General features: G+C 47.8%; 1 protein-coding gene across 1 annotated transcript; it reads right to left on the bottom strand.

Annotated features, from left to right (window-relative positions):
• Positions 1 to 238: 238 nt before the first annotated feature.
• Positions 239 to 24,178, bottom strand: SNAP29 (synaptosome associated protein 29). The gene is made up of 5 exons (XM_041728935.1): positions 23,722 to 24,178; positions 16,312 to 16,508; positions 11,311 to 11,396; positions 8,801 to 8,899; positions 239 to 3,482 (listed from the first exon to the last, which is right to left on the bottom strand). The coding sequence occupies exons 1-5, from the start codon at positions 23,956 to 23,958 to the stop codon at positions 3,325 to 3,327; spliced, it is 777 nt and encodes a 258-aa protein (XP_041584869.1). The 5' UTR covers positions 23,959 to 24,178; the 3' UTR covers positions 239 to 3,324.
• Positions 24,179 to 24,252: the final 74 nt, after the last annotated feature.

Here is a 24,252-nt window from a genome sequence, read left to right on the forward strand (position 1 = left end):
AAAACATTTACTCTCTGGCCCTTTATTGTTTGCTGAGCCCTTATCTAGACAGTGCTGCACTGTGGTCAGGGAGATAGGAGACAGATTGGAAGAGCACTCTGAAAGATGAAATGAGAGGGCTTCAAGAAGGAAGCTTATTCATAGGGTTTGATGGGGCAATGAGGACCAAATATACAAAGACACAACATGGAAGAGCCCCTCCACCCACTCTTTGAAAATGACTACGTAGGAGACAGAATTTGATTTAAAAAACTTCACATTTTATTTTACAGAATATGGTCACTTGTTGAGTTGAAGGCATGGAGCTTAAGAGCTATTCTGATACAGACTCTGAACAAAATGCCCCCCTGCCGCTCCGAGCACTTTTGATGACTGGCTCATCATTCTGTACACTAGACATTTCATTATCAGAGCTGAAGATGCTAACAACAGTGATAACTTACAAATTCTGAGAAAAGGCCTATATAGGCAAAGTGTAAGAGTTTTTTTTTTTTTTACTAAATTGGTGTAGTGCACCCTTAAAATTACATATTCACAAACAGAAGTTAGAGAAAGATAAATTAAAATACACTTAAGAATTTTTTTTTCTTGCCACCTGAGTTAAATTCAGGGCTCCTTTCCTTCAGAATGCAAAAAAGACAATGTTAACTCCACTGGTGTAAGGTTACAGATCACTAGATGTGAGAATGTTTCCTCTGAAAGAGAATGCACTTATTTTTAAGTTAGTAGCACGCTTCACATATAACCAACCTAAAGTTAGAAAAGCCACTTTTTGAAGGCACAGTTTGTTTCCAGCTCAACTGTGGAAATAAAAGCCTGTCTTATAGACCCCATCTGGCAAGAAGGGAGAATTCACTCCGGCCCATGCATCTCTGAGTGTCTCCATGAGATAGATGTGTCTAGTCTAGAGGATAGAATGTTTTTTGATCATAATCATCATGTGCAAAGATTCTGGAAGCTCCGGGTTTCTCTTTGTTCTCTGAAAATGCAAGCAACTTTGCTTTATAAGGTAGAATCAACCACTGGTCCTTCATGAGCCGGATGGCAAGGGGGAAGACCCAGCAGAAAGGAGCTCCCAGTGCGTAGCTTGGAGACAGTTCCCTGGTCAGGGCCTTAGTGTAAGAGGGTCTAAACAAGAGTGAATATACACGTGTAAAGTGTCAGAAGACACATTTCTAGAAAAGTGGCTGTGCTTTCTTTCTATATGCTTGGAGGGGGAAGAAAAAAAGGGGCAACTGGCTTCAATGCTCTAACAAAAGACAGGGAAAGGGTATAATATTCCACGCCACTTTGCTTCAAGTCAGTGAAATCACTAATCTCATTACGCAAATGGAAGGCTGGGGAAAAGAATATTTGGCAGTGGCCTTTACATGTATAATTTGTTTGAAAAAAAAAATAAGCTTGCATCTGAGGTATAATGACTAATCTCCATGAATCTCTCTGCCTGATGATGACGAACAGAAACAGCCATCATGACATACGTGGAAGGTGTTAGGAAAAAAAAAAATGAAACAATTAGGAGTGGAAATGTACACACAGGCTGCTCTGCATTCTGGCTTCATGCTTGTCAGCAGCCTTTTTTGCTAAAAGCCCTCCGAACTCATTTTGTTTGGGCTAGGTAGGTGTTTAAAACTTTTCCTTTTACCATTTATCAAGAGAATAATCACGATGAGCTCATCTGATAAATGCCTAATTTGACTACCTCTAATCGTATTCTCACATACTGGGATATTCATAATGACGTTGATCAGATTCCATGAGTTGGCTGGAACATGACAGAAGGTTGTATCTGCTGACGGAAGCTGTCAAGTGTTTTTAGGAATGCCATGCAGCATGGAATGGAACTACTACAAATGAATTGCTACAAAAATATGGATGCACTGTTGGAGCACTGCAGAGATTTCTTTTCCTTCAGGGGGCTTTCTTTATAGGCTACAGAACCAAAGTGGTGAAGGTCACATAAACAGCACCATGTGTTGAGGTGAAACACACTTGTTTTAAATTTTCTGACCTAACCTATTAAAATCAGCGCCTTTCACGGTCTTCAAAATATTTCAATTAATTTGCTTTTTTAAAAAGACAAAGGTCTTGTGGCTTCAATTACTCTGCTGGAGGTACCAACACAAAGGCGCTAATCTCATTACAGAAATCAATTTTAATGAATGTCACTTTACAAAGAAAGAATCACTTAAAAGCATTAATTAAAATTGATTTCTGTAATGAGATTAATGTTTTTGTGTAGAACAAGCTAGGCTAGTTAAAATGATAATGTCTAGGCTTTTATTTTTAAAGCTAAGTTGTTCTAGACAAGTCTGCATCATTTGTGGCACTCCAGTCCTCCAACTGGATGGCGGAGAACCAAGAGCTGAGTCAAGTCATGTTGCAAGAGGTCAAGAGGAATGGGTGGGAATCCTAGATGGGCCAGGAGACCCCAGGCGTTGAATACACTGCCATCCCTGAGGCTGGGTCAGGTGCTCCCCAGAGGGGAGGAGCACACAGTAAGCACTGTATGATGCTCCATTCTCACAAACTGTAGAGGGCCCCCAACTGGCCAGCTGGGCAGCCTTGAGACAATGGTGCATCTGTCCCTAACCTCAGTCAGTGACTTAGAGGTGAGAGTGCACAGGGAAGCAGGGCTCACCCAATTCCCTGTGCATCTCCAGGCATCACGGTGAGTGGTGCTGATCTGAACCCTTTCTACTAAAATGCATGCCAAGGATGGAGGCCAGGAGGGAAGAGGTGACATCTGTCAACCAAATAGCAAATGCTGGCACTTTCCATTTCTGAACATTGATCCTTTTCTGGGGTTTGAGAGAATCGCAATGTGCTCAATGTGTGTATGTGTGTTGGGGTGGGGGTGGGAGAATGGTGACTGGTAAGCCAAGATGTGGGAAGGAACACCCTCACAAACACCACCACAGAGTGGGAAGGAACACCCTCACAAACACCACCACAGAGATTGGTGGTTCCAGGATTGAAATTCTGCCCATGTCTTTCCATATGCTCGTTAAAGTGAGAAATGCAACTGTTCTTCTGGTGTCAGCAAGGTCATCGAAGGCCCAAAATACTCAGGGCCAGGCTGTCGTGCTCAGATTAAGACTCTAAGCATTCAGTTCAGACAATGGAGAGGTGAGGGCTCTAAAAAAGGTAGGATACACATTTCTCATCATGACATCTCCTAGGATTCAACTCGCTCTATAATTATAACATTTGCAAACACATATTACGTTACACACTAAAACAATAGAAATTAAATTTTGGGAAGTTTAACAGGAGATCTTTTGGCTCGTTTCATCACAATGGGGTGGAGAGCCTTCTCGGTGTTTAAAGTTGCCTAACTTTTCTTTCTGTGCTTTTTATATTGACATCTAACTTGTCCACTTTGGTTGTGAGGCGGTCAAGAATGTCATCTTGCTCCTCAATTTCCGTCTGCATCCCCAGGGCTATGTCCTTCAGCCGGCCTAGTCCCACGGATAGCTCATCTGTGGGAGAGGGAAAGGACATACAGGGCTGAGCGAAGTCACAGCAGCAGGGGCCTCTGCTTGTTCCGTGCCCGGTGCTCCGCAACATGCACATCACTGAGTGCTCTTTCTCAAAAGACAAGGAGAACTCTAGGGCTTTGGTTACGTTTTCCAAAATATGTGCAAGTAAAAAGCAAACCAGCTGACTCCACATAAAGTAATATGTGCTTAATGAAAAAGCCCCTTTCCCCCTAGATGTCTGCCCTGGATCATCACTATTCATACAATGATGTTTGTCCTTCTAGTGCTTTAAAAAATACATATAGATCTACATCATGTTTTGGGTGCCTCTGAACGTTCTAGTAGGTGGAGGCACATTGCAAGATCAGTTAGTACCTGAGAAAGAGAGAAGTACGGAGAGGCTTGGAAAACACACTCCCTTCCCAGACCCCACAGTGAGTATCCGGAAGAAGTATGCAGGTAACCAACAGCCAGACCTGCTGCCTTGCTCTTCAGGAGCAAAAACCTCATGTCAGTGGGTAGAACTCAACAGTGCTCAGTTTTCTTCCATCTCCAGCCCCCTAAAGCTGGATCAAGCACAGATTCAGAGTAACAAGTATGAGAATACCTATTTGGAAACACATCTGGGAGACAGACCTGGAAGCCCCTGCACCTGGTTCCTCCTGCCCCAAGCTCCCACCTTGGAGAAGGCCACATCCCACCCCCTCTTCCACTCTGCAGGTGGCATGAGAAATAGGTGCTTTGTCCCTACCTTGCCACCCGGGGCCCTCTCCCAGAAAATACATGAACTACAGATGGTTCCACTCGACCCAAATGCTGTGAGATCCTGTCACCTATGTTATGATAATTCACATTTTCCTACATCAATTCATTCATTGCTACCACTTCTCAGATCCATGCACACAACAATGCTGCGAATGTCCTGGGATATGACACACCTGAATCTGGCTGGCACCATTTCCTTTGCCCACTTGGTGGCTAGCTGGGTATGGAGATGCCTGTAGTCCAGGGTCCCCATGTCAAAAGGAACTAAGGGCTAAAGGTGCTGGGTCCCTTTAGTAATGCCCTCTGGGGCAAGCCCCAGGGGACAGTGGGGCACAGACTTTTGGCAAAGTTTCAGCCCTAGCGATAGGTTACATCATTCCTGCTGATATTCAAGTTCAAACATGAGGGATGAGAGTTCCACTTCCGTGCAGGACAAGTGCGGGCTGGGGAGAAACCCAGGTCAGTCCCACTGGGTCTGAGTTCAAAATCCGGGCCCTCTTCTGATCCGTGCTCCCAGATCACAGCTGAGGGAGACTGCCTTTGAGAGGAAGGCCACTGGGGAGCAGCCCTGCCACAACTAGCTACTCTGGTGCCAGGTCCCTTCCAAGCTCATTCTAGTTCCCTCGGTTGGCTTTCCCACTCTTTGTAATAAGTATTTTCCCTTTGTTTCAAAAAGTGTTAAAAGTCAATGATCACATCCATTTTTAAAGAAGAATAACACCTGTAAGGACATGATTGGTCTTAGAGTATGTGGAGGGAGTACCAAGCAGAGGTGACATAAAGAGAACCAGAGTCAATGGAGGGAAGAGACATGCTGCAGGCACTCTGGGGTCCCCTCATTGGGCTGAGCCAACTGCAGAGGTGAGTCTTGACTTAACTGATTCGGTCAGTTCTCAGGCTTCATGACAGTGCGTGCGCGCACACGTGTGTGTATGTGTACCTATGTATGTACTTGTACGCAGTGGGAGTGGGGTGCATGCCCACAGCTGCCTTCTGCCCTCTTACTAGGTGCAGCAGGCCAAGAAAAAGCCAGAGAGAAGAGAGAAGGGGAGGTGCTTCATAAACCTTGTGAATTAAAGATAAAACATTAAGAAAGGTCAGAATACACAAATACTTGGCACTAACACCACAAATGTAAGCAGAATCAAGTCTGTTTTTTAAAAATTGTCTTCAGCTCTATGCTTCTTGAATTTATTAAAACCCCTGACCTTGCATTCCATGGAGAGTAAAATCTGTGAGGTCACCCCAGGCCTCATGGAGTGTGCTGGCACTTGGGACAGCAAAGGACAAGCTATAGGTATACTAAGATTGATTGATTGATTGATTGATTGATTTATATTTTAAAGATTTTATTTATTCATAGAGAGAGAGGGGTGGGGGACAGAGACACAGGCAGAGGGAGAAGCAGGCTCCATACAGGAAGCCCAACGTGGGACTCGATCCCAGGTCTCCAGGATCACACCCCAGGCTGCAGGCGGCGCTAAACCGCTGCGCCACTGGGGCTGCCCTACTTATTTATTTTTTTAAAGGTTTTATTTATTTATTCATGAGAGACACACAGAGAGAAATAGAGAGAGAGATAGAGAGAGAGGGAGAGGCAGAGACACAGGCAGAGGGAGAAGCAGGCTCCATGCAGGCAGCCCGATGTGGGACTCGATCCGATCATGTCCTGAGCCAAAGGCAGATGCTCAACCGTTAAGCCACCCAGGTGTCCGGATATACTGAGATTAAAAAAAAAAAAAAAGTGTGATGGGCGCCAAGGTGGCTCAGTTGCCTAAGTGTCTGCCTTCGGCTCAGGTCATGATCCCAGGGTCCTGGAATCCAGCCCCACATCGGGCTCCCTGCTCAGTGGGGAGTCTGCTTCTCCTTCTCCCTCTGCCCCTCCCTCTACTCATGTGCTCTCCCTCAAGTAGATCCTTAAAAAAAAAAAAAAAAAAGGTTTGATAAAGTAAAGCTACCAGACAGGAGAGCTGTGGCCTGAGGGAGACTTGCACTAGTCCCTCAGATAAAAGCAGGGGCTGGTAAGAAGGAAGGAACAGACCTGTGAAGGGCAGCCAGGCACAGCCTGTGTCAGCGGGCCCAATGGCCCCAGAGTGCCACCTCAGCCCTTCTTAGCATGCCACACTGCATCCTGCTGGGACCGGCCTGCCCGGACCGTAAATACCATGCCAACCACACTGCCTTAGCCTCCAGGGATGGCTGTCCTTACCTCTTCTCCCCACCTCAACTCCCTGAACTCTACACCCTTCCCTAGGTCTCCTTCCTCCCTCTCTTTCCAGCTGGCACCAGTGACACCATTTGAATAGGGAAACCTTCAGTGGGGAGCCTTTCAAGTCCCTTTGTAGGTGTCTCTGGAGTGGTCATACCCCAGCAGATGCCTCTTCTGTTGTAGGCCTTTGGCTCTGAAGGGCAGAGTCCAGAGGACCCAATAAAAGAGTGGCTGCCTGGGGCTTCCCTGGGCTCTGAAGACAAAGGGCAGGTGGAGTTTGGGGTGGAAGCCTGCCTGGGTGTGCAGGGGTGGAGATGGGCCCTCTCCCCCACTGCCAGTAGGCACTGGCCAAGCAGATCTAGTGCTGACATGCACACTAAGGGCAGTGGTGGTGAGCTGTGGGGTTGGCAAATGACAGCTCCTTTTTTCACTCCTGCTGATATCTATTCCCTCCAATAGGTGTTTCATTTCTATGGAGATCTCTTTTAATGTTCAGAAGGAGAATTCTTTTCTCTGACAGTGTAATTCCATTTCTAGTACCGTGGCTATAGAATGCCACCAAAGATCCGCTCACAGGAGTGCGAGGGGGTTTTGCGCAATAGCAAACAATGGGAATAACCTAAGTGTACAGGAGCTGGGGGTGGGACTGCTAAAGCGGTGCTTTGCAAAGCAATTTTAAGAAAAGAAGTTTAGGGAAGTGTTCCAAATATAGATAAAAACGCAGGATACAGAGGGCACCTGGCTGACTCATGGCCAGGAAGGAGTTGGTTGGACATCTGCCTTTAGCTCGGGTCATGATCTTGGGATCCTGGGATTGAGTCCTGCATTGGGCTCCCTGCTGTGGGAGGTGGGGGGGGGGAGTCTGCTTATCCTTCCCCCTCTGCTCCTCCCCCTGCTCGCTCTCTTTCTCAAATAAATAAATAAAATCTTAAAAAAAAAAGCAGGTTACAGAAGTATACACACTGAATGACACTGTACACCTGACACTGTACGTCCACATGTGCACAGATACATGCGCAAAACAGAAGGAATGACACCAAATCAGTGGCCATTGCTGGATAATAGGATTCTAGGTGTTTATTTCCTCATAGCATTTACCTAACTTCATAATTTTCTATAATAAATCTACGTACTCAGAAACAAAAGCTAAATGTTGTTAGAGAATATGGACGTGCCTCATGTGCTGTCATGCTAACCCCTGAGGGCTGCTGGAATGGCCACTGGTCTGGGTAACCCAGGGAAGGGGCCCTCAGTGTCCCTCCTGCATGGGAGAGGAGGCGGCAGCTTGCGCCCAGACGCTCAGAGTGCATCGTCATGGGCCTCAGTGTTGTCTCCAGCTACATACCTTTAGGGCAGGGCAAAATTTTACTTTGGGTCTCAACCACTTTGCCATCTCCCAACAGGAGTGAGACACTGACAGGGACCTAGGTAACCATGGGGGAGGTTCCTGTTCGAGGGGTGGAGGTCAGAGGCAGCACGTCCGAGACGCCACCTAGAATGAACTCATGGAAACCGCTCAGGAACCTGCTCCTACTGCCCACACGCACTCCTCCACTCGAACTTCAAGTAACTGGCTTCTCTTCCACTGTTCAAAAATTAATCATAGAGCGCTGGCCTACTAGGCCAGGGTATAGCGCTGACAACACAGAAATAGTCCTGTGTTCCCTGGAATTTACAGTGTGGTCAGAAGACACCTGTGGTCAGTCCAGCAGGTACAGGACTACAACACGGTGCAGTGTGTAAAGCCAGGCCTGCAGCGTGAGGAGCCAGCCTTTAAGCAGTGGAGAGGAAGGACACTCTGGGCAGACATAGGCAGAGGCGGGAAAGCACTCGGAGCCACAAGTGATGGGACTAGGAGGGGTGGAGAGGCAGGTGGGGCCGGGGGCCAGTAAGGGACCTGGAATCCCTTGTGTCTGCTGCAGTGGCCTTGTGACGGCCAGCTCCTACTGGGTCAGGTGGTTCCCTGTGGCATGTATGGGGCTGCTTATCTAACCCTCTCCCCAATCCTCAGAGGCAGGTTCTGGTTCTGTGCCCCACTGACAGACAATGATGAAGGGGGCTCTCACTGTGGCACTGTGCAGCCCCTCGGGGACTCCTGGTCCCTGCTGCTGTCACAGCCCAGATGAGAGGTAGGGATGGACGGAAGTGGATAAAATCCAGAGAGAAGGGGGAGACGGGCATGGTCATATTGGATTTGACACATGGGAAGGGAGGGGCAGACACCACATTTTGATCCCAAGAAACTGCTGGCTACTGGTGTCCTGGCTGGGCCCGGCACGAGCTGTCTGGAAGACAAGTGTCCTGAGTAAGTGACCTGCGGAGGCTGGTGTAGCTTCAGTCTTACCTAAATTACTGTCGATCTTCTGGTGATAGGCTCGAAGGTGGGGGTTCTTCGGGTAAGCCTCGGTACTCGTGGCAGAACCGGTGCCTCCAGAGAAAGAGTCTGAGTTTGGAAAGAAACACCAGGAGGTGGTTAACTCATGTCTCTTGAATGCTGCTTCACAAAATTAATCTTTTTTTTTTTAATTTTTATTTATTTATGATAGTCACACAGAGAGAGAGAGAGAGAGAGGCAGAGACACAGGCAGAGGGAGAAGCAGGCTCCATACACCGGGAGCCCGACGTGGGATTCGATCCCGGGTCTCCAGGATCGCGCCCTGGGCCCAAGGCAGGCGCCAAACCACTGCGCCACCCAGGGATCCCTACAAAATTAATCTTAATCTGGAAAATGGGGCTGGGGGGGCGGGGAGGTGGGAAATGAGGCAGTTAGTTAGAAGGCCATCCGAGGATGGATGATGTGTGGGAGGGAGGCACCTGGGCAGGCTTCTGGGGGGAGGGAGGGAGGGGAGATCAAACACCCTCTGCCTACGGGTCAGCTGGCCAGCCCCTGGACATGAGCTGAGGGAACAGAGACTCATACGCTGACCATACGGCAGTGAACCTACAACAAGGCACAGCTACATGGGGTTGTGGACAGAGTCTACAGGGCCAGGGTTAAAAATCAAAATAGCGGGCAGCCCAGGTGGCTCAGCAGTTTAGTGCTGCCTTCAGCCCAGGGTCTGATCCTGGAGACCCAGGATTGTGTCCCGCGTCAGGCTCCTTGCATGGAGCCTGCTTCTCCCTCTGCTTGTGTCTCTGCCTATCTCATGAATACATAAAATCTTAAAAAAAAAAACAAAAAAACAAAATAGCTACGTTGTGGACACGGAATTGCAGATGACTTTCTCTCCTTCTGGAAATGTACTTCTGTGTCTTTTTGCTTCAGATACAACAAGCAAGGAAAGAAGAAATGCTAAATAATGCACATTTACCCCAAATCTTCCTGGGGCCGCAGTTTCTCAACACACCCAAAAAAGCCCTGTTATCCTGGTTTCTATCTTTTGGAGGAATGTCTCTTTCCAGACGTGGTGTATTTTCCCCAGTACAACCTGCTGAAGCCATTCCACACACACAGCATCAATTTTTCAGTTGACATGCTGTGCAAATTAAAACTCCCTTTGATTCCTTAAAATTGTGTCTTTTGGGTGGAACAGGCCTCTTCCTCTACTTTTTTAGGCTGTGCTTAGCTCGGACTCTCTGTGGGCCCTACATATTTTAGTCTTCTGTCATTTCCTCCCATGGCTTTTGCCTTTCCAGACTGAACTTCGGGGATCTCCACCTTTCCTGACCCCTGGCTCTTCCTCCATCAGGCCTCTCCTTAGCTGTGGCAACGAGAGCGGCAGGTCCCCGAGCATCCAGGGTGCATCCTGCCTTCCTCAAAGGAAGTGCAGGAAGCATTCGGTTTCTGGCACCGTCGAACGTGCCTGGCCTTCTAGGGGTCTGTGGGGATTTCCAGGAGGCCTAAATTCCTTTCCAGATAAGAGGTGTTTCTGGGCCTATAATTTGGTAACAAGAGGATGACAGGACATCACACATGATTGACCTTGCACACCTTGTTCATGCTGCTGCTTCTCTGGCCACTCGTACTTCCGGGCTACATGAGTCCCCCACTGCTGTGTAGCAGTTACCACAGCCTTATCCTTCTGTTTCAGGGCTCAGGAGTCCAGGATGGGTTGCACCAGGCTACAGTGGAGATGTCAACAGGGCCGTGTTCTTCGCTTTTGGGGACAATCTGATTCCTAGCCTTTTCCAGCATTCCTCTGTAGGTGGTCCCTGCTTGCATTTTCCAAGCCAGCAGTGGAGCATCTTCCAATTTTTGACCACCTTTCCTCTGCCTCCCTCTTTACTTATAAAGGGGCCTTTTTTTAAAAAAAATATTTTATTTATTTATTCATGAGAGACACAGAGAGAGAGAGAGAGAAAGGCAGAGGCAGAAGCAGGCTCCACGCAGGGAGCCTCATGTGGGACTCAATCCCGAGTCTCCAAGATCACGCCCTGTGCTGAAGGCGATGCTAAACTGCTGAGCCACCCAGGCTGCCCAATAAAGGGGCCTTTGTGATTACTTGGCTGGTTAACTCAGGATAATTTCCCCATCTCAAGCTCGGCTGATTAGCAACCAATATATTCACTGGGTCTGGGGATTAGGACATGGTCATTTTGGGGAGGCTATTCCCGTTCCCACAGAGGTTTTCCTGCAGTTGTCTTTTCACTGCTGCAAAAGTTCAGACCTACAGGGGGCAGGAATTTTCAATGAAACACAGGCCAATTTTTTATTCCACCCTCCACGGGGTGAGGGATGAATCATTCTGTAACACACACTTCCAGCTCCCGGGGAGTGACACTAGGTCCGTAACATCCTTTACCCATGACAGCAGCTGGAGTCCCTGCTGCCCCCCCATCCATCCTAGGGCCAACACCAAATCCGGAGTCTCCTCTACAGAATCCAAGTGTGGTCACGCACAGGTCCCCACTGACCTGAGTCATTCAGCTTCCTGAGGTTTGGGTGGCTGGCCTGGTATTGTGCCTCCTGTGCTTTACTGGTACTTATGGCTTCTTTCAATCTTCGGATGAAAGTTGAGAAAAGAGAAAAGTTAGAAAGAGAAAATACCTATGACAGCGTGGTCTTTTAAGCAATGTGTCCTTTGACCAAAGCAGGAATATTCATCGACAGCTCCTGGGAGTCCCACCTGCAGCACAGTAAACATCTGAGACACCTGCTTTAGAAGAGCAGCATCTGGTTAGGTGGCCCTTTTTCAGGAAAATGAGAATACCAGGACCAAGGAGAAGAGAAGGATGTGAAAGGACCAAATGGATACTTTAGACTAGGGGTCAGTAAACCATGACCCATCGGCCAAATCCAGCCCACCAACTGATTTTGTACAGCCACAAGCAGAGAGCAGCCTCTACAGGTGACCACTGGCAATTGACTGGATGATAGGGAACACTGTGAACCTCTGGTAAAAATTTTATTCTTCTTATTAGTAGACCTAGTTATAAAAAATTGTACTCAATTATTACTAGTTTCATTTTTTAAATGTCATTAAAAAATTTGTTTTTCTTGTTACCTAAGTCCCTCCCTACAAAATACCTTTGATTTTGCTTCTGGGCATGCAAAGCTTAGTCTGTCCATTCCTCCTAGAGACAGGGACTTCTCTAGGTAACTCAGAGATCCTTAGTTCACACTCCATGAATCCCTGCAGGCATGGCAAGGGCTCCCTGTCCCCTGAAGCTGGGCCTCCTGCGCAATCTGCTCTTCTCCACCTTGCTGACCACTTCATCAGCAGCCAAGCTGGAAACCAATCATTTCCCATTTATGCCCTCTCTCTGCAGCTCCACTCCAAGCAAGCTATGCAAATGTCCTCTCAGTCTTCCCACAGATCCCCAAAATCCAGCCCCTCATTCTGCCTCACCTCTTTATCCTTACATGGATGAGCCCCTGCCTTTCCAATTCTTACCTAAAGCTTCCAGGCATCTTTCTAACATACCCTGCATGAACCTCTCCCATTACAGTCTTTATTTACTTCTTTATTTTTTGAATGTTTATTTTAGAGAGAGACAAAGAATGAATGTGCACATGCATGAGTACAAGTGAGGGGAGGAGAAGAGTAAGAGAATCCTCAAGCAGATGCCCTACTGAATGTGGAGCCTGATGCAGGAGCAGATCCCATAGCCCATGAGATCATGACCTGAGCCAAAAACCAAGAGTCAGAGGCTCAAGAAATGTCTGAGCTACCCAGGAGCCCCACTCTGGTTAAAGTCTTTTAATGGCTCCCCACTGGCACAAGCCTGGACTCCAACAGGCTAGAGGCACAGTAGGCCTTCAGTGCTCCAGCAATCCAGACCTCCTGAAATCTGACAATTTCATTACTCAGAAGCAGTGACTGAAGTCTAGATGACACAGCTGGTTTCTCTGAGCACAACTGTGAGCCCCAATTGTTGCCAGGTCAGTGTAAGTTGGAGATGCTTGCAGGCGAGCCCACCCAGCCCACACCCCAAGACGGCTTTTTTCCTTTGTGCTCACACATACACAGTAGTAACACTTAAATGACAGAAATCTGGCTTCTTTGCAAAAAAGAGTCAATTCTAGGGATAGTGACAGAAGTGGTCAAGAAAGAGAAGGGGAAGAGTGGTGGCTCTTGGTCAGAGTTAACCACATCTTGAGTTAAGTCAGAGAGTTTCAAATTAGGGAGTGGTTAAATCTCTGATCTGAATGGACTTCTCCATGAGCTTTATTTTTTTATTTTTTAAGATTTTTTATTTATTTATTCATGACAGGCACACAGAGAGAGAGAGGCAGAGAGACAGGAAGAGGGAGAAGCAGGCTCCACTCAAGGGAGCCAGATGCGGGACTCGATCCGGGATCCCGAGGATCACACCCCGGGCCGAAGGCGGTGCTAAACCGCTGTGCTACAGGGGCTGCTCTCTCCATGAGCTTTAAATAGAAATGGGAAGCAGCAGCTTACGAAGCTTTGCCAGCAGGACCAAAAATGGCTTACCAAGAAACAAGTAAAACCTTAGAGAAGGCCAAAGGGTTTGTGTAATGAGGATATACAGAGGAAACATATGACTTGACAAAAGTCTGATTAGGTGGACTTATTTTAAAAGCTTTTATGTCAAAATATCTTTGTATTTATGGAGTACAGACTTTGAAAGGATCACAAAGATTTAACTTTTTTTTTTTAATCAAAGCAATTACACATTGTAGTGATTTTTGTGAAGGTAGGGATTTAGGGCCTTACAGATACTTTTGCCGGCCTCAATGTCGACAGCCCGCTGAGCTCCCACTCCGGAAGCAGCCATTGCCTTCATGTGTCACAGCTTCTGTGCTGTGGCTGCTGTGCACCTGCCACCTTCCCCTCCTTCAACCGGCAGGCTTCCATACAACCGTGACTCCATGAAAAAGGTTGGTGCCTCAGTTCCCAGGGCCAAGCCCCTCTCCTCTGGGCCTCTGCTGCCTCTCTGCTGACCATCTGCCTCCCCTATACCTTCCCAAAGACTGGTCTCTCTCCTGTGGCTTTGTCTCCTAGGACAGGCATGAGCCTATCCAGCATGGGTGCTTGGGACGCACGCAAGGCCACTGGAGCAGCCTCTCCTACAAAGCCACAGGGATCCCTTCGATGTACCTTTCGGGAGCAGTTGAACTAGTGTGTTGCTTCATTTAAAAGTTTTCCTTTCCTGCATTCACTCAGTGATGGCAAGAACACTCCAGCTGACTGGTGCTGATCTCTGGGCAGAAGGCTAGATGGGGCACATGACATCAGGCACCTAGAGGCCCACCACACTGAAGTTAGTCTAGCTGCTTTACTACTGGGATACTTTCGCCAGGAAGGCCTTGAGTTTTTAAGACGCTCCCCCCAAAAAGTAAGTTGCCCTGGAAGCTCCAGGACTCGAAAGGCTTTTATAGCATGGCCAGGGTTGGTGGGTGGGTGCAGGGGTGGGGCATGAGCCCCAAGAAGCCCTAGGGAAGTGGCAAGTAGGATACAGGAAAGCGCCAATCACAAATTTATCAGTTTCCCACTTCTCGAAGGGCCGACTCTGTTACTGAGTTCATGTGATGCAAATGTCTTAATCCAAAGCCAACGGATGTCTAAACTTCCTCTGATAAGACATAAACTCAAAAAGGAGGACATAAAACATCCTTCTTATTCGTAAACTGCAAACCCAACCAAACAACAACAACAACAAAAACATAAAATCCAAACAATTCTAGACACTCCCCCAGTTGGGGAAAAATGAGATATTTGAAATCAGGGTCAAGTTGGAAAATCAGGAATGGATGGTGATTATGACTGATCGTCAAAACAAATTGATCCTTTTGACCTTGGCTAGCGTAGCCACAGAAACAGCCTGTGGGCCCCCATCAACTGCCTGCTCCCCTATTGCAGTTTCCTTTCCATAAATTCCAAAGATCCACCTGCCTGGTCTTTCTGCTACACTCTCAGTTCCTTCATCTGCACATGGAGAAACACGTACTCAGTTCCTTCATCTGCACATGGAGAAACATGTACTTGTTTCTCCCCAGTACAACTATGGGCTGGAAATAGTTTCCTCATTTTTTCCCGACCATACCCTATATCTTAATCTAGGTGGTGGCCACACAGGTAAACAGTCACCCATTTAGTAGAAGTGTCAACACACACTTAAGATGTGTGCACTTTACCGTATGTCACTTATGCACTTAAAAAAATTCGTCTTAAAAAAAAATTCATCTTAAAAAATCGTTCCATATTCCAGCTTTAAAAGATAAACACAGAGATGGGGCTATGAGATCTGTGGAATAACATTACCTCAGACGTTACTCTGGGGTAAATGGAAGTAGGCTATAAAACCAAATGAATACTGTGATTGCAGGTATGAAGACACTGAGTAAGGGAGGAAATGAAGTTGTGAGGTTTTGTGCTATGGTAAGTAAGCTATACATTTTCTGTAATAAGGCCATATTGGTTTACAATAAAAAAACAGATACAATGGGGGCGTCTGGGTGGCTGGAGACCTGAGGTCGAGCCCTAGAGTAGGGAGCCTGTTTCTCCCTCTCTCCCCTGCTCATGTTCTCTTGTGATCTCTTTCTTGCTCAGATAAATAAAATTGTTAAAACAAACAAAAAAACAGACACAATGGTCTGAGATCTGAAACATAACCTATTTTAGCAGAAACCTGACTCTTTTATCTTTGTGTTGTTTTTTTTTAAAGATTTTATTTATTTATTCATGAGAGACCCAGAGAAAGAGAGACATAGGCAGAGGGAGAAGCAGGCTCCATGTAGGAAGCCTGATGTGGGACTCAATCCTGGGACCCTGGGACCATGCCCTGAGCCAAAGGCAGAGACACTCAACCGCTGAGCCACCTAGGCATCCCTCTTATCTTTGTACACATGATATTTAACTACCTGCCAAAATCACATGTATGATTTTATTATCTAATTGAAACTTTTGAGAATAACGTCTAATTTTTTTCATTTGTTTTTATTGAAGTTCAATTTGCCAACACATAGTATAACACCCAGTGCTCATCTCATCAAGTGCCCTCCTCAGTGCCCATCACCCAGTTACCCCAACCTCCCAACCACCTCCCCTTCACATCTACTTTTAAAATGAAAATTAATGGCCAGGCTGGACTAGACATGGAAATATTGGATATAAAGACTTTTTAAAGAATTTTTAAAATACTGTGAAGTGAGTCACATTTATCCTGATTCAGCTTTCTGAAATGAATATTCTTTCGAATGGCAATTACTGGAGCAGTAATTTACTGGAGACCTAATTTATTTAGACTGGATGTCCATCAAATGAACACCACCAGGAGCGCTGGAGAAATGTTTCTTTTTTCAAAATGTGTGAGGACAAATCCCTTCCAGTGAGTAACTTACTAAGATCTTGGATCCCTTCAAGGCATTAGAAGTGGGTTCAAAGTCTTAACCATTTGCACTAAAGCCCACTTTCGGCTACTTCATATCTGGATGGATGAGGATCCACTCACCTGCTGTTAGCCTGGGAGGCAAGGGTGCCATTCTGTTCGGGTTGCGTCTCTGCTGGTTTGGATTTGAAGTAATTGACAAACCCCCCAAACATGCTCTTAATGCTGTTAATGTGCTTCTGGCTGGTCTTCAAATCTTGATCCATCTTGTCCACCATCTTCTCCGTGCGTTCTAAGACACCCCTCTGACGGACGAGCTCCTGGGGAAAACGAGAGGTGACGGCATCACACCGTTTTATAATGTTCCCCTCTGTAGGGGACCACCCACAGCAGGTTTGTCATGAGGCCTCAGTGAGCACAGGTGGGGACACATACAGATACTGCCATCTGTGAGGGGAATGTTATCCTTTCTGATACCACATTCCTTTGTCCTGCCTCAATGGGCTTTCTTTCCTACTTGCTCCCGAGTTCCTTTTCCCTCCTGCCCACATGATGCTGGCTCACAGGACCATGTTAAGATGGATGACGCATACCTGTGGGGGTCAGAGCGCAGGCCTGGACTGGTGGCACATCCTCCAGCTCTCCCTCTTTTTTGGCCCCCCGTAAAACTTATGGCCTTTGACCTGACACTGCCCCATGGACTATGGCTCTTATAGCCCCCTTTTCAAATATGGGATTTCCAGTGGATCACTGGAGCTACCTGGCCCTGGTCACAACTTCAAGTTCTTTCACAAGCTAGGTTCTGGGTCCTTTCTGGGCCCTGTTAATATCTGATCCCAGCAGTTATGTTACCTGTGGCAGACTTCTCTCTTAATATCTTAAAACAGAATCATGAACAATTTTTGATTAAATGCTCCAAACAACTGAAGGATAAAAACAAAAAAATATACAATGGGTTTGTTACTTCTAAAAAGTGTCAGTAGAAAGCTTTTAGACCATTTAGGGACACAACGTGCAATCTGAGTTCTCAATAGTTACAGTAGGTGAAATTTTGAAATATAATGTACGGGCAGAAAAAAATCCATTGAATTTACTATTAAATTCTGTTAAACTCCTGTTGGAAATAAACTTAGAAAATGTTGAGCTTTACAGCTTTGAATGTTTAAATGTTTTTTCACTGGCCCATGAGACATGTCTGAAGAAACCATCAGGTTTTTTTAAACAAAAGGAAAAACCTTTCCTGCACTGTGTCATTCTTGCAAATGCCTGGACTGTGTCAAAACTTGCAAGAGCTCGTTTTTAGAAGAAAAAGAAAAAAAACCAAAGCTGCTAATTTATCTAGAGTTTCTCCTTCTTCCAACACTTCAGGTTTGTCATCTTCACGTCCATTCTGAGGAGAAGTCTTTTCTGGAATAAGGAAGGCAAAGCTCTTAATTAGGATCAAAATGATGTTCTCCAGCACGTACATGTTTATTGAGTTGACACGCTGCCAGGGCCCTGGCATACCAGGAGGCAGGTCCGTGGCCTCCCCGGCAGCGAGGTCTCTCATGGTAGCTCATCTCACCAACCACTTGCCCTCTTGCTTTGGCTGCCTGCCCTCCATGTGGAGAGTGGCAGCAAGAACAGGTAGCTGACAAAACCTTCCCCAATTCACAGTGAGATCTTACTTTCTTTTGTTCACAAGTGACACAGTCTCTCACACTTGGGTCTGCATCCCCGTGCTGACTTGGTAAGGAAACCAAATGTCTGACTTAGATGTTAATATCGAAGTGAAGAGAAATCTGTGAGGGTGGCTTGTCCCCCGTGAGGCAGGAGACCAGGGGAGCGAGTGCCATTCTGGTCTCTGGAAGTTTCTGTGAGCTGGAAGCTGGTATTCACTGGAGGTGATCTGCTGGTCAGGGGCCAGCAGAGGAGGAATTTCTGCTGAAATCCTTACCCTGAGGCAGAGGAAAGGACCAGGCTCCAAGTGCTTGTGACCTAGTTCTGACTAACGAGGAAGAAGGGCTTGGCAGAGCAAATACCAGGAGTGCCAGGACGGGAAGGACAAGCTGGGCAGACCCTGCACCAGTCATTACAAAGGCAGGCCTCAAACACTCCAGTCCTCAGGCATCCTCCTGTCCCCCAAGAGGGGGCCCCCATGCCGTATTGTCATTGATCCCTGTGAAAATGGAGGTCATGGAGAGACGAGGGCAGCTATGAGGGGAGGAAGCTCCAGAGAGGACCTTCAGTGTAAAGGGCATGTGTGCAAAGCTCAGATGTTAGCATTACAGGGGATCCACCCTCCCCACCCCACCCCACCTTGAGCTCTAAAAGGAGAAAACCGTCAGGGAAAAGATCTGGTTGGGCCAGTGGTACTATGTTGAGTGACAGCACAGAGAGAGGGAGTGCCTAAATTCCCCTTCGGGGAACAACTGAAGACCCTGTGAGGGTAGACTCTGTTGTACATGAGGCAACCTCTGGCCAGACGGATTATGTCCCCTGGCCCTGTGAGAGTGTGAACTCATCAGGGAATCCCCACTGAGAGAAGACATGCACAGGAGAGATGTTGCAAGACATCCACCAAAAGATACTCCTCTGCCAGCCACTGTTCCAGGCGCCAGGGATTAGGGGTGAACTAACCAGCCCCAGAGCTCCGCCCCAACAGGGCTTACAGTCTCTCGGTGGAAGGCTCAGTCAGTCAAGTTTCATTTCACTTTTCATTTGTTGACAACACTGCTGGGAATTGAGTGGGGAAGGGAGAAAAGAAAGCTATCCCACATATATACGAGGGCCACTCTGCCAGGACAAGCCCCTTGCAGGAACTCTTTGCCAGGCTTAAGGGGGAGACAGGAAGGCTCCCTGAAGGGGTGGAGTTGAAGGGGAAACTGAAAGCTGAGAAGTTAGAGAGGCAGAGGGTGGGTGTGGGGCAAGAGAATCCAGACAGAGGGAACAGCCCATGCATGCAGCAGCCCTGGGCCATGGGGACAGCTGAGGGAACTGAGAGAGGCAGAGGAACATGAGCACCAGATGAGGGAGCATGCAGGAGGCCAGGCAAGGACCCAGCAGGTGTCATAGGGGACAGCAGTGACTACCAGATCCCAACTCCAATTCATAGTTGATACATCTCGGAAGTTCACTTGGGCCTGGTTGTATTCCCTGACCAGGTCAGGCCCCGAGAACCTGAAGAAAAATGTCAGTACTAAGGTTCCTGTACTGAACTCATAATTAAACTGAGATATTGAATAGTAAGTAGGCGGAGGTCAATCTGGAGGTGAAGGTCAAGTTGAACCTAGAAACTTGAGACTCCTCTCCATCGTGTCACTCCCGTTCCAGTGGAACACACACGCATAAGTGCTGGAGAGGACACATGAGCATGAAATATGCTCAAATTGAGGCTCTGTCTCACTGCAGTGGTATGGAGTGGATTCAAAAACATGAACTGAGGGGTGCCTGGTTGGCTCAGGTGGTTAAGTATCTGCCAGCAGCTCAGGTCCAGGGTCCCGGGATGGAGCCTTGCTTTGGGCTCCCTGCTCCATAGGGAGTCTGCTACTCCTTCTCCCTCTGCCCCCTCCCTGCTTGTGCTCATGTGCACATGCTCTCTCACTCTCTCTCAAATAAATTAATAAAATCTTAAAAACAAAAACAAATGAAGTCTTAGGTTGTATGAAAAACCACCAAGGGCAAAGGCGGTGATGTTGGTGTTCTTTACTGCCTGTGTACAGGCTGACCTGGGGGTCACTAAGGACTAACTCAGTAAGCCTGGGCTGTGCATACCCTGCATGTTCCAAAGAAAAGCTTTGCCTGGCTCCTGGCCCTTATATTACCCTGATAAGAATATCTTTGTATACCTGAGTCCTTAGGCTAGTCCAGATAGTTTATGCTAACAATGTGATTTATGGTGGGGACCTTCAGCCACATGCTTGACCTCTGAAGAGGTGAAACACTAAGGTCTGCCAGTCGGGCAGGTGGTCAACTATGCCTACATGGTTGTGTGATGGCCTACCAAACACCATGCCTGCCCCAGTGACGTTACTGTGCCAGCCATTCAGGCCCTGGTCTAACATTTATTGCTGGACTCTCCTGAAATGAGATCCCAGGCTTCACAAAAACTATACAGGAGCATGCTCAGCTGCCAGAGGGGACAAGGAACAATCTGGGCAGGCGTGTCTCCATAGGCTTGCCCAAAGGTGCAAACAACCCAAATGCCTATCATTAAGAGACTTGCTACATACAGACAAGTCATCCATTCAATGGAATATGACATAGTCATAAAAATAACGACAAGAGTAGCATGTTATTATATATTACTAAGGAATAAACTCCGATCCTATTAAAAAATGTACAAACTAGAATACATAGAACATGTCTGCTCAATTTAAGATTAGAAAAAGGGCGGGGGGCAGCCCGGGTGGCTCAGTGGTTTAGTGCTTGTCTTTGGCCCAGGGCGTGATTCTGGAGACCCGGGATCAAGTCCCACATCAAGCTCTCTACATGGAGCCTGCGTCTCTGCCTCTCTTTCTCTCTGTATCTCCCATGAATAAATAAAATCTTAAAAAAAAAAAAAGAAAGAAAGAAAGAAAGAAAGAAAGAAAGAAAGAAAGAAAAAGGAAAGGACTATAGCTATCCATAGAATTACCTCCACTGGCCACTGAAGGAACTGATCATAACTGGCTGGTGCAGGAGCAAAGGGATGAGAGGAAACTTCAGACTCTCCTGTATGTTTTTCTTTCTTTCTTTTTTTAAAATTTTATTTATTCATGAGACACACACAGAGAGAGGTAGTCATAGACAGAAGGAGAAGCAGGCTTCTCACAGGGAACCCAAGTGGGACTCGATCCCGGGATCCTGATCTGAGCCAGAGGCAGATCCTCAACGACTGAGGCACGCAGGTGCCCCTCTCCTGTATGTATCACATTTAGAACTATGTGATTCGATAGTTCTTCACCAAAGCTAAACCTCAGGTAAGAGACAGAATGAATAAATTACACTTGGAAGAGCTGAGTGGCCTGCAAGTCTCTCCATGTTCCGGACTGTGCTTACCAGGCTGTGCCCTAATTCTGTCCCCTGGCCGTCAGGACCGGTGGCTAGACTCCACGAAAAATAAACCTGGTCAGGTTTCCTGGGAGGAAGACAGCTCTCCTTCATCAGAAATGACTTAAGTAATTTTCCTACTTCTGCCAAGCTGGGACTGGATGATATCTTCCCAATCTAATATTTGTACTTGCCTAACCTTCTATAAGTACCTATCATGTTTTCACACAGCTCAGTGCCAGGTTTCTACGCTGGGAGGTTAGCAGGTGACTTGGGTCTGATGGGAGCCACACTGTACACTGAGTGTCAGGAAGAGCTCAGCAACCCCAGCCCCGTTCCCACCCCCATTCTGACTGGAATCAAAGACTGATTCAAAGATACTCTGGAGGGGCAACCGGGTGGCTCAGTGGTTTAGCGCCACCTTCAGCCCAGGACCTGATCCTGGAGACCCGGGATTGAGTCCCACATCGGGCTCCCTGCATGGAGCCTGCTTTTCCCTCTGCCTGTGTCTCTGCCTCTCTCTCTCTCTGTGTCTCTCATGAATAAATAAATAAAATCTTAAAAAAAAAACAAAAACAAAGGTAGTCTGGAGAGTACAGAGTGGGGTGGGGAGGGGGTGCTGACCATCCCAGCCTCATGGGGCCTCTGATGATTGGGAACTGACTCAATCCCGGAAAAATTCAGTGTCACCATACTTATGACAGTGCCTGTCACCTGCCTAGTCATGATTATACCGTACTTCTCAGAGCAACACCAACTTGGCCCAGTCCAAGCCTCCCAGGCCTGAGCTGCTGCTCCACCGGTGTTCTCATCGTGCCCCTTGAACAGAGAGAAGGGCCTCTGGGTGCAACGTAGGGGGAGGGAAGTTGTCACCACAATCCATGTGAAACCACTCACTTTTATTATTTTTTTGACTCTCCTTCCCTCTGAGGGACAGACTTTCCCCTGACCACGAAAGCCTCCTAAACTGCCTCCTGTGTCCCTTCTTTGAACATATCCTGTGCATCACTTCCCCACTGGAGCCCAGGAACTCTGGTGGTGGGCCAGTGTCTTTGCACTGCTCCTCTCTGCCCTATGAACAACCTTCTTACCTTTCTTCCTTTCCCTTCTCCTCACTCCTGTCTAAATCTTAGCCTTAAAAGCCAGATTTGAGTTTATCCTAGGCCATGACACCCTACTTTGTATCATTCTGATTTCCCATTTCATTTGTTGTTTCTTTTTCTATGATTTTATTTATTTATTCATGAGAGAAACAGGGAAAGAGAAAGAGAAAGAGGCAAAGACACAGGCAGAGGGAGAAGCAGGCTCCCTGTGGGGAGCCCGATGTGGGACTCAATCCCAGGATCACACCCTGAGCCGAAGGCAGACGCTCAACCCCTGAGCCACTCAGAGGCGTCCCTGTTCTGTTTCCAGAGATGCCCCTTCAAACAGTTCTTCTTCTTCTTCTTCTTCTTTTTTTTTTTTCCTTCAAACAGTTCTTACTTGGCTTCCTTGGACCTGGGACTCCTCAAGTAACTCCTCTACTACTTACTTCCCCTAAGATCTTAGGCAATCCTCCCAAACCTTAATCAACACTTGCCATTCAGGAATCCAGTAGATATGAGCTCTAAGAACTACAGCTAAACTTCCTTAAGGAAGCCAAAGACAGGAAAATGGGCCAATGAGGGATACTGTAACAGGAGAGGTGCAGAAGGAAAATAGCCAAGAAAGTGGCAATGGGGAAAATGACTGAGGTGACTATTTGAGAAATTAATCCACATATTCAAACTGCCCAAGACTGGAAGTGATCAGGTCAGAATGAACTCTGCCAGAGATAAGAGTTACAAAGAGGCCCATGGAAGAAAACAACACTTCAACTTCCACTAAGTTTCAAAGCTACAAATGCTGTAGATTACCGTTCGATAACCTACTATTACAATTTTAAGAACTTAAATAAAAATGCCCATACCAAACCATTTCATTAGTAGGCTGAGGAAAAAATGTGGTGCCTAAGAAAGAACCATTCTCACTCAGGGTCCCTGAAATCTCCCAGGGTGGAAAGACGAACTGACAAAGGTGAAGTGGAGAAATGGATAGTCACAGATCACACACTGTCTGGGACATCTCCCTTTGGATTTGGTTAAGTAAATGTAAGGCCCTAGCCTCGATCACGCTTGCGCTACGGCTTATTGAGCAGCTGCCCACAGACCTCATCACCTCTGCGGGTGAGGCGGATCAGTGGTCAGCGCTAGGGGAGGACCTAAGGCTCATCTGCTCCGACGCTCTCCACAGCAGCACCCACTCTGGGTCACTCGAGGAGGAATGGTGAAACCCCTGGATCTGGAATACTGCGCAGGCAATTATATGAAAGAACCTGACGCTCAATCTCTCTAGCCCGAGCTCTGCTGTAACTAAGAAAGATTACTGGGGGCAAACTGCCTCTTTGGAGTATTCAAGGTACCCACCTCTTGGTACGACTAAAGTTCCTTGAGCGCGTGTGACAATTCAGACCGGCCGGGCCGCCCTGTTCTGCTGCAGACTCACCTCGGAAGACGCGACGCCGACCTTCTCGGACTCGTACATGAGGGACAGGGACCTCTCGGTGCTGGCGGCTGTGGCCTGGGCCACGCGCATCACCTCCTGCCGCAGATACTGCTGCCTGTCCGCGGGCGTGCAGGGCCCGTCGGCGACGTCGCGGTCGTCCTTCCACGGGGTCGGCCGGGCGCCCTCATCCTCCGCATCGTCGTCGAACGGGTTGTAGCTCTTGGGGTAGGCCGACATGGTGCCGGCGCTAGTCTCGGTCTGGGCAGGAGGAGGAGGTGTGTGGCCAAGGCGGGGAACGGCCTTTCTGGGCCCGCAGGGGTCCAGGCGGTCCTCCCGGGACCCTCGGGGAGCGCCCACAGCGCCGCAGCTCCGCGGTTCCGCCGCTCGCCGTCCAGCGCCGAGCGCCTCCGCCCCACCCGCCCAGGTCGCGGAGCGAACTCCTTCCGCCTGGCGTGCGCTGGAAGCCCCGCCTCCGGAGCTGACCATCTTGCCCAGCGGCTTGGGGGGGCCACGCCCCGTGCGCGCGGCCGC

This window comes from Vulpes lagopus, chromosome 14 (genome assembly GCF_018345385.1).
Source record: "Vulpes lagopus strain Blue_001 chromosome 14, ASM1834538v1, whole genome shotgun sequence".
In the NCBI taxonomy this organism is placed as follows: Eukaryota; Metazoa; Chordata; class Mammalia; order Carnivora; family Canidae; genus Vulpes; species Vulpes lagopus.